The 15,726-nt window shown below is 37.1% G+C and overlaps 1 protein-coding gene across 2 annotated transcripts; it reads right to left on the reverse strand.

Annotated features, from left to right (window-relative positions):
• Positions 1–4,185: 4,185 nt before the first annotated feature.
• LOC306843093 (anti-apoptotic protein NR13-like) lies at positions 4,186–13,937 on the reverse strand. Of its 2 annotated transcripts, XM_079374354.1 has the most exons (3): positions 13,862–13,937; positions 12,433–12,843; positions 4,186–9,442 (listed from the first exon to the last, which is right to left on the reverse strand). In XM_079374354.1, the coding sequence occupies exons 1-3, from the start codon at positions 13,922–13,924 to the stop codon at positions 9,320–9,322; spliced, it is 597 nt and encodes a 198-aa protein (XP_079230480.1). In that variant the 5' UTR covers positions 13,925–13,937; the 3' UTR covers positions 4,186–9,319. The 2 variants fall into 2 exon arrangements, with proteins under 2 accessions (XP_079230480.1, XP_079230481.1); XM_079374355.1 differs by lacking the exon at positions 13,862–13,937 and having other exon boundaries at positions 8,535–9,442.
• Between the last annotated feature and the right edge of the window lie 1,789 nt (positions 13,938–15,726).

Consider the following 15,726-nt stretch of genomic DNA (forward strand, 5'->3'; position numbering starts at 1 on the left):
GCGAAAATGCCTTGTTGATGCTAGAGGTCAGAGGAGAATGGGCCGACTGATTCAAGCTGATAGAAGAGCAACTTTGACTGAAATAACCACTCGTTACAACCGAGGTATGCAGCAAAGCATTTGTGAAGCCACAACACGCACAACCTTGAGGCGGATGGGCTACAACAGCAGAAGACCCCACCGGGTACCACTCATCTCCACTACAAATAGGAAAAAGAGGCTACAATTTGCACGAGCTCACCAAAATTGGACGGTTGAAGACTGGAAAAATGTTGCCTGGTCTGATGAGTCTCGATTTCTGTTGAGACATTCAGATGGTAGAGTCAGAATTTGGCGTAAACAGAATGAGAACATGGATCCATCATGCCTTGTTACCACTGTGCAGGCTGGTGGTGGTGGTGTAATGGTGTGGGGGATGTTTTCTTGGCACACTTTAGGCCCCTTAGTGCCAATTGGGCATCGTTTAAATGCCACGGCCTACCTGAGCATTGTTTCTGACCATGTCCATCCCTTTATGACCACCATGTACCCATCCTCTGATGGCTACTTCCAGCAGGATAATGCACCATGTCACAAAGCTCGAATCATTTCAAATTGGTTTCTTGAACATGACAATGAGTTCACTGTACTAAAATGGCCCCCACAGTCACCAGATCTCAACCCAATAGAGCATCTTTGGGATGTGGTGGAACGGGAGCTTCGTGCCCTGGATGTGCATCCCACAAATCTCCATCAACTGCAAGATACTACCCTATCAATATGGGCCAACATTTCTAAAGAATGCTTTCAGCACCTTGTTGAATCAATGCCACGTAGAATTAAGGCAGTTCTGAAGGCGAAAGGGGGTCAAACCCATTATTAGTATGGTGTTCCTAATAATCCTTTAGGTGAGTGTATTCACAGACATCAAATCATTGGACAATATTTAAAAATAACTTTGCAAAACAATATTAATTTTTCATAATTATTTAAGACAATGACTATACTTTCAATAGTAATGATAGTAAGAATGCTAGTAATTGCTATTTTGGCCAAAAAATATTATCTGTTAACTTTTAAAGCTGTATTATTTTATATATTACATTTATTATATTATTTATTATATTTAAATTTTATAGGTGCAGTTATAACTTTAAGAAGTAATCAAATATATACAGTGCTGCTTGAAAGTTTGTGAACCATTTAGAATTTTCTATATTTCTGCATAAATATGACCCAAAACATCATCAGATTTTCATATAAGTCCTGAAAGTAGACAAAGAGAACCGAATCAAACAAGTGAGAGAAAAATATTTTCTTTGTCATTTATTTATTGAGAAAAATGATCCAATGTTACATATTTGTGCGTTGCAAAAGTATGTGAATATTCAAAAGTATGTGACTTCTGTGAATCTTTTCGTTCTCTTGAGACTCTGTTCTTAAACAGATGTCCTGACGTTTTCCTTTAGAATTTGCTGGTACAATCCAGAATTCATTGTTCCATCAAGCAGGCTGTCCTGGCCAAGATGCAGGAAACCAGGCCCAAGCCATGATACTACCACCACGTTTCATAGATGGGATAAGATTCCTAAGCGGGAATGCAGTGTGTTCTTTTCTCCGAAAATAATAGCTTCTCATTTAAACCAGTAAGTTCTGTTTTGGTTTCATCCATTCATTAAACCTTTCTCCAATAGTCCTTAGCAAGCAGTTTTCTTTTTGGAGGACAGTGGTTTTCTTCTTGCAACTCTGCCATGCACAGCATGGTTGCGCTGTGTTCTCCTGATGGTGGGCTCATGAACATTAACATTAGCCAATGTGAGAAAGGCCTTTAATTGCTTAGAAGGTACCCTGGGAACTTTTGCATCCTCGCAGACTTTTACACGTTCTGCTTTGGAGTGATCTTTGTTGGTCGATCACTTCTTGGGAAGGTAACAGTGGTCTTGAATTTCCTCCATTTGTACACAATCTATCTGACTGTGAATTTGTGGAGTCCAAACGCTTTAGAGATGGTTTTGTAAACTTTTCTAGCCTGATGAGCAACATCAACTCTTTTTCCGAGGTCCTTAGTAATCTCCTTTGTTCGTGACATGATTCAGTTCCACAAACATGATCAGACTTTGATAAATCCCTGTTCTTTAAATAAAACAGGTCACGTACTGACATTTGATAGTCATTGCACTGACTGAAAACACCTCTGCACAGATGGACTCTAATTTCACCTTTAAATGAACTGCTAATCCAAGATATTCACATACTTTTGCCACTCACAGATATGTAATATTGGATAATTATCCTGAATAAATAAATGACAAAGAAAATATTTTTGTCTCATTTCTTTGATTGGGCTCTCTTTGTCTACTTTCAGGACTTGTGCGAAAATCAGATTATGTTTTGGGTCATATTTATGCAGAAATATAGAAAATTCTAAAGGGTTCACAAACTTTCCATCAGCACTTTCAGTATCTTTCAATATTTTAATAATAATAATATTACACTTTACATATAGCACAGCTATACATTTTAAAACAGTTACTACATAATACAAATATTAGTCACACATTTAATTGTAGTTATTTTATAAAGCAAATTCATTATTTATCAGTGTTTCAGTACAGGTTTCTGGCATAGGTTGCCTATATGGGTACTTTTTGGAACTGGTTTTATAGAATTGGTTTGCACTTTTTAGAACATCCCAATGATGTTTTGCTGCACATTTACAAGTATACTGCCAAGTCTACTCAGAAAATGTCCTACTATGGTCTCAAGTTTACGAACAGATTCCCACACTGCCTCTGTGCCCACATGACTTCTGTTCTCTCTCATGTCTCCAGCTTCTTGACCTCACAAGTCCAAACTGGAGATCTTCAAGATTGTTCTTCTTACAGAAATACAACAGGAATGTCGGTCAGGATAAGGGCCCACCCAGCGTTCCATAAAAACGGCTGATAAGACCACCAGCCTGTCTGGATGATAAAGCCCCATGATTCCAGGGACAGGCCAAGTTCATATTGTTCCAGCTCATTTTCAGTACTTCTGGTTCTTTCCTGAAGTCCTATAATTAAACACCCTTTAAATAGAGGACAGCCACATATACATGCTGCTGCACGCTGCCTTAACACTAACAACTGAAAATGACATAGGAAGAACTAGCAAAACCATTATTAATTATGTTTTAAAACATCTTATTTCAAAGCCTTCATCATGGTCTGAGGTATACATTTTGTTAGTGTTAAGTGTCGTGTGTTGTAAGTGTTCGTGTAGACTTATCTTTGAGGAAAGGGTGAGACAAGCCACATCTGTGAGGTTAGAAGCAGCACAGGAACAGGATACAGCTCAGCGCTTTAATTGAATTCTCAGAACTGTAACAGGAAAAAGTGCTCTGTCTCTACACAGCACATGGGTGCGAGACCAAAACCGTCAAACTCAGCTCAGATGTTCTGCATCTGTCGGCTCTGCAGGCTGATACGAAAATTACTAAATTCTATTTACTCTAGCACAGTGGTCTCAACCACATTTCCTCAACACTGCATGTATGTTGGGGGGCTACATGAATGTGGTTGAGAAACACTTGATCCAGCACAGCTAGTCTTACACTGCGTGATGTATTTGATCAACATTTGCATGTGCATTTTATATTTACAAAATGGAATATTTCAATTTTAGTTCATTAGTGTGAGGTTGCTAGGTGGCTTCCTAATGGGCCAAGTCACAAGAGTTTCTTATTCTGATCCCGCTGACAATGTAAGACTACGTGATTTTCTTCTGTTTTATCATCTGGCAGGTGAACATCGTAATCATAGCATACCTTTTCTCAACAAGCCACTCCTAAGCATGAGTAATATTCATATGCCAAAAACTGATCTATTGATGTTTCTTGTCGCGCAACATTCAGTTATTAATTACATGAATCACATCGCCTATCATGAATAAGAGCCTACTCTCGAATTGAAAGGGAGACATTTGACAAAAAAAGCTTAGTTTTTATCACTAGATATCACTGTAGGTCATTTAACACATTTCTATCATAACAGTTGTTTAACATTATCTGTTTAGCTACTTACGTTTGACCTTGCACGCTTGCATTCTTTCACTATTAAAACTGTAGCATCGCGTTTGCATTGAGTGCTGATAGGATGAAGAATGTTTGCAGGCCAAAACACTAAAACAAGTTTGCATCAACGTGTATTTTTTTTTTTTTTTTTTGTTAAACGTCTGAAACAATCAGCTCAAGATATTTATGTTTTATTTTTCCCTTGCAGTTTTTTTAAAGCTTCTATTTGTCTTGAAAAATGCGGTTGCTAACAAGTGGCTAAGTGAGACTACAGAGGTTGTGGGAAATTAAACGTTATTACCCCAAACAGGCAAACCCGCCTTCTTTGATTTGATTGGCCATCTCAGTCGTTTGACATTGATGAGTGCTGTTAAATGACTGAAGCAGACCAGCCTGAAATGTAAATTTACCTGTATTACAAAGTTGTGTGTAATGGAGTGCAGCAGAGCAGCATCAAGGTTGTCAAATATTGGTATCTATTTTGGTTAATATCTGATTATTAGAGGGTACTTGTACTCCCTTCAAGGAATAGTTCACCCAAAAATTATCAAATGATCTGAGCTGCTACATTTATTGTACATCTCCATACTCTGTGTGTCAGGGACCTCCAACCCTGCTCCTGGAGAGCTACTGTCCTGCAGACTTCAGTTCCAACACAACTGCCTGTAATCATCAAGTAATCCTGAACACCTTGATTACCTGTTTCAGATGTGTTTGATTGGGGTCGGAGTGGAAATTCTGCAGGACAAGAGTTCTCCAGGAGAAGGATTGGAGACCCCTGCTGTATGTGAACACCTGACTATTTTTGTCAGTTTTAGTAATTTTCAGAAGCATACGCTGAGCAATATAACTTTCCTCTGGGTGAAGTGAGTGTTGGTTTGAATTACCGAAGAGAATCAGAATGCTGGGAAACAATAGCAGTTCATACCATTTTCTCTTTGTGTTTTATACTGCACACAGAAACTATAGTGTGTTTTCAGGGGCAACGTGTCTTTGCAGAACCAGTTACATACAATACTATCAAAGACAACACACAACTCAAAGAGAACTTTGATGCAGGTATCTGTGGAATGACTTCAAAGAGAAAACTGTTATGATTTTAAGCATTATGAGAAAAGATGAAAAAGAAACGGAATAAAGGCAAATGTTATGATGAGGGAGAAAGCATGTGCAGACCATGTGCAAAAAATATGCTGTCTGCAAATGCATTTGTTTTGTATTTGTTCCAGTATGCTGGTATAAATTGCATAATTATATAGAGTATACTTGGATTTCAGCTGAAGATCAGGGTGTTAGCTTAGATTAAACTTTAAGCAAATGCAGACATGACCCACAGAGAGAAAGAGCAACGTAAAAAAGTCTAGACCAGCTGTGAATGAAGAAAATACATCCTTGTTCTTGTTCCCACATCAGATCTGCGAGTGGGGGATGAAGGCTAAATCAGAAGAGCACATGCAAAGCACTGACAAATTCAGTCCATCGATGCAAACTATGAGACAATATAAAGCTGTGTAAATACAGACACAGACAGTCATTCAGTTATCATACATATTCTAGACAGGACTATTTGCTACTTAGAAATGAACTGAGAATGCTTTGAGCAGAATGCAATTATAAAAAAAAAAAGATAAAAAGAAATGCATTTCATTTTCAAAATCAATTACCTATAAATATGCTCATACACATAAAAGGTATTTATACACCCATTGTTCAAAATTCCACATATTTCCATACTGCATACCACAAATTTGAGTTAATTTTCATATATTATCATTTATGTTTGTAGCAAAAATGACTAAGATCAAAAATTCCTTTGCATTGCAGTTAACTCGGTTCCTTTTCTTGCCATTCCAAGTCTGTGGGATGTGGCCACATCAATCGAATACATGAACTGAAAGGAAGCCAACCCCAGGGCTCTTCCACATTTGTTAAACGTGTGTCTGGACAGATCTGATCTTAGAGTATGTATATGCTGAAATCCATGCCAACGTTCAGATTTATAAAAACGTTTATTTTTGACGTGGAGTGCTTAGGGCTATGTCAAGCTTAGTAGTTTTCCTTGTGGCAGATTCGGAGTACTGCAGATATTTGGAAATACACAAATTTCAGAAATGATCTTCGATCACATGACAGTTTCCATTAAACGTTTTATAAATGAGGGTCTTGGTCTTGGGTAAAACAGTATTGGAGAACAATTGTTTCTGTATTTCTGTTTTGTAGCATTGTCAGCATTTGGTAAATGGAACAGCTGGAATGTTCTGCTGAGTCAGTTGTACTGGAAACCAACACAGTTGGGTTTAAAAGAGCAGAAACAGAAAGGAAAACATTTAATCTTGGCTGTAACAATGGCACTGCATGATTGTAGTCAGTTTATTGCTCTGTTGGCAGATACCGTTTTGCACACCATGAGCTCTCAATGTTTCTGACATTGACTGAACAGCTTTGTATGAAATAATGTTCTCCCCTAGACAGTCGGGAGATCATATGGAGAGCAAATTGAGATGTTTGTGTAAGTCTCCTGCTTCCCAGATGCTCCTTCTGAAGAACAAGAACTCAAGTATTCTATTCATGGATCTCTTTCAGAAGAAATGTCAGTAAGGTCTTATCTCTGCTCAGGCTTTCCAAGATATCAAAGTCTACAATTCAAAGGAATATAGATCTCAATATGAGATCTATATTCTTCCATCTATAGTTCTTCCATCTAAGACATCGTTTGGTTCCAAACATCTAAGACTAGGTTGATCTGAACTTAACTGAGAACTCTATTAAGACTCCCAAGCAAGCTGAGCAATAACTTTTTCCACTGGAATGCTGCATTCTTCCAGACTTGCTCACATCTGCCACCAGCACTGGCTTCTCTTCCAGAACATTTTGTGTATGATTGCAGCTGGTACGTTAAAGACTCATCAGAATTACTCTCTCAGCATGTGTGCACAAAATGTTTGGAAATATGATAGTCAGCAGAATGGCATCCAGTTTCTCTTAAGTGGAAGAGATTTGTTTGTGTTTAAGAGGGTACGCGCAAAATATACTGAAGCATGCAATGGCAGACAGAAATGCTTGACCAATGCAATTGCATTTTTACTTTTTACATTAGTACTCAAAGAGAGAGTAATTATTCAGATGTATTAATCCATTTCAATTTCTGTGGTGGCTCTACTGTGTCTGAAATTACATACAAATGCTAATGGTTTTTCAAATTTGAAATAATTAAGCCTGGGTCATTTTAAACCCCAGGTAAATGGTATCCCAAGTTATCTTGCTTCACACTTTACCTGGTGATAACAATTACTCCTGGGTATTTATACATTGACGTTTCAGACTCTACATTCCCAATGCTCTTATTTGCATATTTGCAATGTCAGTGTCCTTAACTAAAAGAACACAGCATGTGTCCTATTTACTTGAATGCACTAGCATTGCATAGCATCCCAATATATTGCCAAGTGCGATTAAGTTTTCTCTGAAAGGAATTTTGGACTATATACACTTCAAAATAAAAGGTGCTTCACGATGCCATAGAAGAACCTTTTTGTCTAAATTAAGAACCTTTTACATCTAAAGAACCTTTCCGTTTCACAAAAGGTTATTTGTGGTGAAAAAAGGTTCTTCAGTTTATAAAAGGGTAAGAAAAAGATGGTTGTTTAAAGAACCTTTGACTGAATGGTTCTTTGTGGAACCAAAAATGGTTCTTCTATGGCATCGCTTGAAGAACCTTTTGAAGCACCTTTATTTTTAAGAGTGTAGATAACAATTAAACAGTCTCTTCTTAACTCCAATTGACATTTTCCCCTCAAATACTAAAATGTTTATACAGTACGACACACTGTGTTTTTGTGATTGTTGAAAGCATGTGAATATGAGGTACACAACTGGGGTGTGTTTCCCAAAAGCATCGCGAGCTAACTATGGTCGTTAATTCCATTGAACTCTATTTGTTAACGATGGAACTTGCGATCATAGTTGTTTTTGGGAAACGCACCCATGGTTGTTTGGTGCTAAGCATCTTGTCGTAACATTGCATCAAATGCATTGTTTCATATCGAACTAATTTGGAACCGCAAGGTGGGTTAACACCGCAAATGCGGAACAGGGTGCTCTGAGATAATTGAACATACAGATGTGTTTATGGAACTGATAACTGCAATTAAGAAAGATTTGGGTTAAATCAACCCACAATTTGGGGTTTATATGACACAAAGTTAACCCTGCTTTCTAGAATACCTACAAGAAAAGGAAATTTGACCATCATTATGCATGTTTGTAAAATCTACCTGCATTTAGCATTTTAGGTTTTAAAAGTGCCCTTTGTAGCCCTGTAATGGGCCATTCCTGTATGCTTTACGTGGACTACTAGTCTATGCACCCAAGTAGAAGCACTGAGAATCTCAGGGGCTTTGTAGCAATTATGCAACAAATACTTGCGTTGCAAAAGGAAATGTGCTCTGAAATTTCAGGACAAAACAAAACATGTGTGCACTTGCATATTAGAGAAGCAACCAGAAACAAACCAGTTCTTATTTATATCATTTACATACAACACAAAATTGTTTCACAGTAAAATTTTATTAAGAAGTTAATAAATAAAAATGCAAAAATATAATGTTTTGTCAATTGTTGGGAATTGCCTAAATAGTAATAATTTGTTCTTAAGAGGTAAATAAATAAATTTACAACGTAAACTTACAATGGGCAAAACATCTGAGAGATTTGTTTGAAACCAAACAAGCTAGCACCTACTGGTAAAAAATGACAAATGACTTCCTGGATGAAACTGAGACATCCCAAAGGTGTAAATGATCATATGTAAACCACTAGTTAAGGCAAAAAGTGGTCTAACAAAGAGAATTGCTCTGTCGTTACAAAATACATACATTTTGTCTGTAATGTGTTACAGTGGTTTCTGACAACTGTGATTGGTGGGCGTCTTGTTTTCAGACTGAAAGGAACTTTACAAACAATAAACTATGGTGTCATTTTCACAAACTGTAAATACTATCTAAACTAACATGATTTACACAGGAACAAGTGACAAAAGCAACTATAAAATAAAAAGCACCATGTTAGATATGCAAAGAATTAGAACTTCCATACTTTTCTCCTGAAGGCCATGGGAAGAGTGTACAATCAACATGAATGACTGTTTGCTGTAATTACAGGCGTGGACATGGAAAGAAATGTGCAGAAAACCTGAAGAGCAGAACTGCTTTGACTTATAGCCATAATGAGAGAAAACAGAATGCAGGTGTCTTGTGTGTGAAAGAGAGAGAGCGAGAAAACCTAAAATCATTAGCGTACTAAGAGAAAGGTTAGACCAGCTAAACCCACTCCTGCTGCTGCAAACAGTGCTGTCTTCATCGAGGACTCTTGGTTCGTCTGTCTTGCGTTGTGGAAAAACCTGCAGAAACCCTCCTACAAGAGACAGGACAGATCAGGATGAGATTCATATTTTTCTTCCCACACACATATGATACAGTTAGATCAGTATTTTGGACCTAATTAGACAAAGTAGCTAAAATGTCAACAATATGCAGAGATATTACATAATAGCACAGCCTACTTACTCACTCTGAACATATGAGAGCATTACATAACCCTGCTCTCAGGAGGAGCGGCACATACATCTTTAACAATATTCAAATTAAATATTCCTCAGCGCTGTGGAGTAGTGGATAATACACGTTTGATACATTTTCATAGTTTCAAAATCTAGTGAGCAGCTTAAAAAAATCAGCATATATTGTTTTGGCCGAATGTTTCTGACAATCCATGCACTTTAGCTACTCTCGACAACAGGACAAAAGGAAGAGTCCTATTAAAACTGATCATTTGTCTCTCTGTACAACCTTCAGAAGGATCCCAGCATCAGGAACAAGTGGATAGTTTATTTTTAAATGGCATCTTGGATCTCCTCAATGGATTTTAGGTTTGTTCAGAGCATTTGACTGCAGAATGTTTTGTAAACGAGCAACAGTTTAATGGAGAGTTCGCAAAGACGCTTCTGTTGAAAGAAGCAGCAGCGAACTGTATTAGATCTGACAGCCGCTGCATCGCAACAATTTCATAAAGCTTTGTCCATAAATGGGTGTTGATAATTTCAGCCAATCATTTACTGGTAAGCCTTAAAAAAGCTGCCTCCTCCTTATAACGGATCACTTCAGCCAAAAATGTAAATATCTGTGTGTATAAAAAAAAAAATCTTTATTAACATTATATACTTTAATATATTCAGTGAGATTCACTTATAAAGTAATGTCATGATCCCTTTAAGTTTTAGTGCTCATGTGAGAGACACAGGTTCGAATCTAACCTGCAACACTATTTAGACAGTTTCCTCCTCAGTGTTCACCCCTCTACTCTGACATTACTTTGGGCTCTACTCTGGTCTTTCTTTGATGTAGTGTGCCAGTTTCAGAAGCGAACTAATATTTCAAGGGTTAAATGTAGATATGACAGTTTCAGAAGCAGAAGGCAAAAGCACAGGAGTGCGTAACTGCTGTTTGTAACTACCCAAGGACCCAAACAAACAGCAGAAGAATTGACGAGTCGGGCAGAGCAGCTGTCTTCAGACAGACACCTGCTGTACTGGTCAGAGCGAGTCCAGGTGCACTAGCTCACATTGATATGCTGCACAAACTCTGAGCGAAGCATGGAGATCAAGCGTATGGTAAACACAATAGACTAAATGGCTGAGTGGCCTTCGGCTCTGCTTTCAACAGCTGCCAAATGAAAGAGAAAGAGAAAATAGGGAAGAGAGACAGAAAGGGCTGCACCAGGCCTCTCAAACTCTTCATTCATGCAAATACAAGCTGCCGTTTTCCTTAAGCCAGCAGATTTATGATTTTAAGACTTCACTATGACACCACTAGTGACGTTTAAAAAGAGTAGCTTAGACCAACATGAAACTGGTTTTGAGGCTGGCTCATCCTTCACGTCATTATTTACTCGCCCTCATGACATTCCAAATCTGCGTGACTTTCCATCGCGGAACACAAAAGAAGTGCATGCAGGTACTCTTTTCCATAGAACAAAAGTGGAAGAATGTACTCCATATGACTTGCATGATACTCCAAGTCTTCTGAAGTCATACAAAAGCGTTCAGTGAGGAACAGACTAACATTGAAGTCGTTATTTGCTTAAAATCTTCCTCTCTGCCAAAGCTTATTCCTCTGCATTCAATTATGGCACGTGTAAATGGCAAACGCTATTAGTTATTGTATATTAATGATTTTATATGGCTTCAGACCTGAAACATGATTATATGGCACTTTTATATATTTCTATGGAAAAGGAGCAGAAGGGTTGTGGAAATTGATATATCTGAGAATTTGCCGCTCAATTTGCAGACAAAGTTGTGGTCAAATTTACTATTGTTTGGTGAATTTACACAGGCAAAATCCTGCCATTTCAATAGGAATCCAAACAATCAGGAATTTTGTGTGAGGGCAAAAATTTTTCAAGCTGGTCATGAAAATTTGCCATGTTAACCAACAGACATTTGCTTGATTTGAAAGTGACTGTGCTCCTTGAATTGCTACACTACTGACAATAAACAATGGGCCTTTTTGCCCACAAAATTTTGCTAATGTGACTGCACCGTTACGCTACAAAAACTTTAAGAGAGTGGCCATAGAAAATGCATTCATTAGACATGAATCTTTGAAACAGAAACATTTCTGTTAAACCACCCTACGGCTAAACCATTTGCATTTGACTGTTGACTAACATGTTCCTCAGAATCATGTGTGTAATTACAGCAGATATCAGTCTGCATAAATAAACAACATCTCCTGGGGTTATTGAGGGTATTTAAAGTTGAAACAAGTATTGCTTTCATAGGTCAGTGCCTGGGAGTCTGACGAACTGGACGCCCACACAGAAAAAAAGTCCTTGGTGAGACATTTGAGAGCCTGTTTAAAAGTGTTTTAAAGAGCAGTTCTGCTTCCCCACAAACATTCCCAGGATTCTTTGGCTTGTGTCACTCTCTAATTGACAAAAACAGGGCAGCCACAAGAAGGTATACACTGCACTACTCCAAAAACTAGACCAGCATATCACTGCAGTACCTTCAATTACAGTTTACAAAGTGCATATTGAAGTATACAGGTAGGAAAGGTTCAAAAAGATTGTGGTACCAAACACTGTACAAATTAGGCTGGGTTTCTGAGCGCACAAACAAAAGATAAAATGATGCACTAAGCACCCACACAGTTTCACATTAACGAGAACTGACGTAGAAAAAAAACCCTTGCTAAACGCCTCGCTAAAAGTTGAATCTACACAGGGTCTTCCTACTATCTACAAGTCGACGCTCTACTGCACAAACAAAAATATTGTGGCTTTAAAACCTTCATTTACCAGCCTAAAGGCCTCTGCCCCAGCCTACACAAGCTAATGCTTACCCAGCCTCCGTTTTCCACCAGCCAGTCCTGTTTTTCCCCTCCAAGGTAGTCAGCGATGGTCTCAGCCAGTCTCTGGGAGCACTCAGAATTCTCTCCTCTGGACAGGAGCTCACTGGCCAGCACTCCAGTGAAAGTAAAGATGGAGACCACCCTCCCCCAGTTCAGTTTCCCATCTCCCACCAGTTCCCTCATGACTCTCTGCAGACACTTGCTGGGATCTGATCTGCAGGTGTCCAGGAACTCCTGGGAGAGGGATCGGAATTTGGTTCTGTTCTGCTGCTCCATCTCTTTGGCCAGGTATCTCATGGCCTCTGCTGACTCGCTGGGAGGCGTCTGTTGGATCCCGCTGCAGAAGCTGATGTAATCTTCTGCCAGCAACAAAGTCTGTTCCCTCAACCAACAGGACATTTTCTACAAAAATAAAAAATAAAGTCAGTCATAATACATTAGACAGGTTTTTTTAATATTATAAATTTAGTTTGACCACTTGGATATGAACATCAAACATGTTGTATTTATGAATGGCAAGGTCCTGCAGTGTGTCCTATAATTCACCTACAATTCTTGTTTAAGTCTCATTAATGAAGTCTATCGGAGTTAAGAGACTAGGGAATATGTGAATGTTTGACATTAATTTGTCACTCTACAGTATTTAAATCAATTATAATTATGAAATAACATCAAAAATATTCATTAAAGCTTTAAATTACAGACTAATTTTTAAATGAACTAATTCGTATTTTAATTTGTCAACTACCCCTTTAATGGTTTGATGTAAACATCCCTTGCAAAAAATTACCATGGTAAACACAATTTCTACCAAAATAGTATAGTTACTGCAGCTATTGTCACTGCTGTCAAATCTTAATTAATACTATGTACATTGCACTTATCAAGATTTAAGAATGTTTTAATTTTGTATCATTCCTCGTTGTAGTTCAAATCTACTAACACAGTTTTATTAACAAGTTGTATGGCATTACAGGTTAATTCAAGCACGCGCTTGCGTTCAAGATTCTATGCAGCATTAAAAGCATGCAGATCAGTTCATAAATGGGTAAATGACTCATAATAACGGCTGTATGTCTGGGTTCAGGCCTTATATGAAGAAAAATGCATTCGGTTTCAACAATGTCCACCGTAAGCCTGCTTACGCCACTTTTGCCGCTAGTATTAACACAGAATCCATATAAATGAGTTGAATCTGATAAAAACACAGCATTGAGAAATGAAAGACAGCGCGCGCAACTGAGAAACACAAAGCCGGCTGCGCCATTGCGCACGAGCACACAAAAGAAGCGAGCCAACAGAACGGCTTATAAATATAGGGTTTTCTCAATACATTTAAATGAAGTCTGATTGTGTAAGGCGTTTTATACGGTACTTTATCATTTCTCTCTATAAAAGTGAAAATAATAAAGCAACTCACCCTCCCAGCGATGTCAGACTGCGCTCTCCACCGACAGTTGCGCAAACAGCAGTCAGATCTCATTGGAGACGCTCTGTCACTCCACCCTACTGCACACGCTTTATTACAACACGCCCCTTCCCTTTCTCAGCCACGCCTCTCATGACGCTTTCCTTACGCATTGTACTTTCCATTCAATATTTCTGATCCACAATGATTTTGTTTTCAGCATCACGAAGCTATAGGCTTACTATATAAATAAAAAATGTAATCATCGACGGTTTTCATCGATTCCCGAAGAATTATGTAACTTTAACTTAATAAAAAAAAACACATTTGAAGATTTTCCAATTATGTTTTGAAGAATATTTATTTATTTGATTTAATTAATTTTTTAAGTGTGTGTTTACATTTCAGTATTTACACTCAACACAACACAAACACAAAAACAGGAAAATACTTTTAATTCTCCCAAATACTGTAGCAATATTTAACACCAAACAATAGTAAACAGATATTTTCAGGAAACTGCTAACAATACTGATGTGGACAAACAAATCAATCAGCTAACTGTGATTATTAAATGTTGATTATATTACACTTGCTATGAAAAAAATATATATTTTAAAAAACATGTACTTAGCTATATATATTTAGAAATTCTAGTGCAAGCAAAACTCATTCATGAAAGTAAATTTGTACATCAACTTGACATAGTCACCGCTGATAAGCTACTAAATATACTGTAGAAACTTAATTGGTTAACTTGGATATGAACATCAAACATGTTGTATTTATGAATGGCAAGGTCCTGCAGTGTGCCCTATAATTCACCTACAATTCTTGTTTAAGTCTCATTAATGAAGTCTATCGGAGTTAAGAGACTAGGGAATATGTGAATGTTTGACATTAATTTGTCACTCTACAGTATTTAAATCAATTATTATTATGAAATAACATCAAAAATATTCATTAAAGCTTTAAATTACAGACTAATTTTTAAATGAACTAATTCGTATTTTAATTTGTCAACTACCCCTTTAATGGTTTGATGTAAACATCCCTTGCAAAACATTACCATGGTAAACACAATTTCTACCAAAATAGTATAGTTACTGCAGCTATTGTCACTGCTGTCAAATCTTAATTTTTTAAGTGTGTGTTTACATTTCAGTATTTACACTCAAACACACAACACAAACACAAAAACAGGAAAATACTTTTAATTCTCCCAAATACTGTAGCAATATTTAACACCAAACAATAGTAAACATATATTTTCAGGAAACTGCTAACAATACTGATGTGGACAAACAAATCAATCAGCTAACTGTGATTATTAAATGTTGATTATATTACACTTGCTATGAAATTTTTTTTTTTTTTTTAAAACGTACTTAGCTATATATATTTAGAAATTCTAGTGCAAGCAAAACTCATTCATGAAAGTAAATTTGTACATCAACTTGACATAGTCACCGCTGATAAGCTACTAAATATACTGTAGAAACTTAATTTCCTGTAAAGCGCTATACAAATAAACTTGAATTTAATTACATTTCAGAATTCTATATATATGCGTATTTGATCTAGACCAAAAGTCTACTGAAATCAATTCTCTTTAAATCATTACCACAAAATATACCTACAAAAGTATAGATCATTATATTAAAACATTTACGTTTTTAATGTAAAAAAATATTTTACAAACTAACTCTTGAACAGCAATCCTTTTCAAATAGTGTATTATATATATATATATTGCTGAGAAGCCAAGGAAAAGAGACATCTAATTGTGCTAATATAATTAAAAAATCAGGATCTCTAGATCAGCCCCACTGTGTGCTGTGATATTGAGAAGCCAAAGTACAAATATCTTCTCACAC

This window comes from Barbus barbus (assembly GCF_936440315.1).
Source record: "Barbus barbus genome assembly, chromosome: 23".
In the NCBI taxonomy this organism is placed as follows: Eukaryota; Metazoa; Chordata; class Actinopteri; order Cypriniformes; family Cyprinidae; genus Barbus; species Barbus barbus.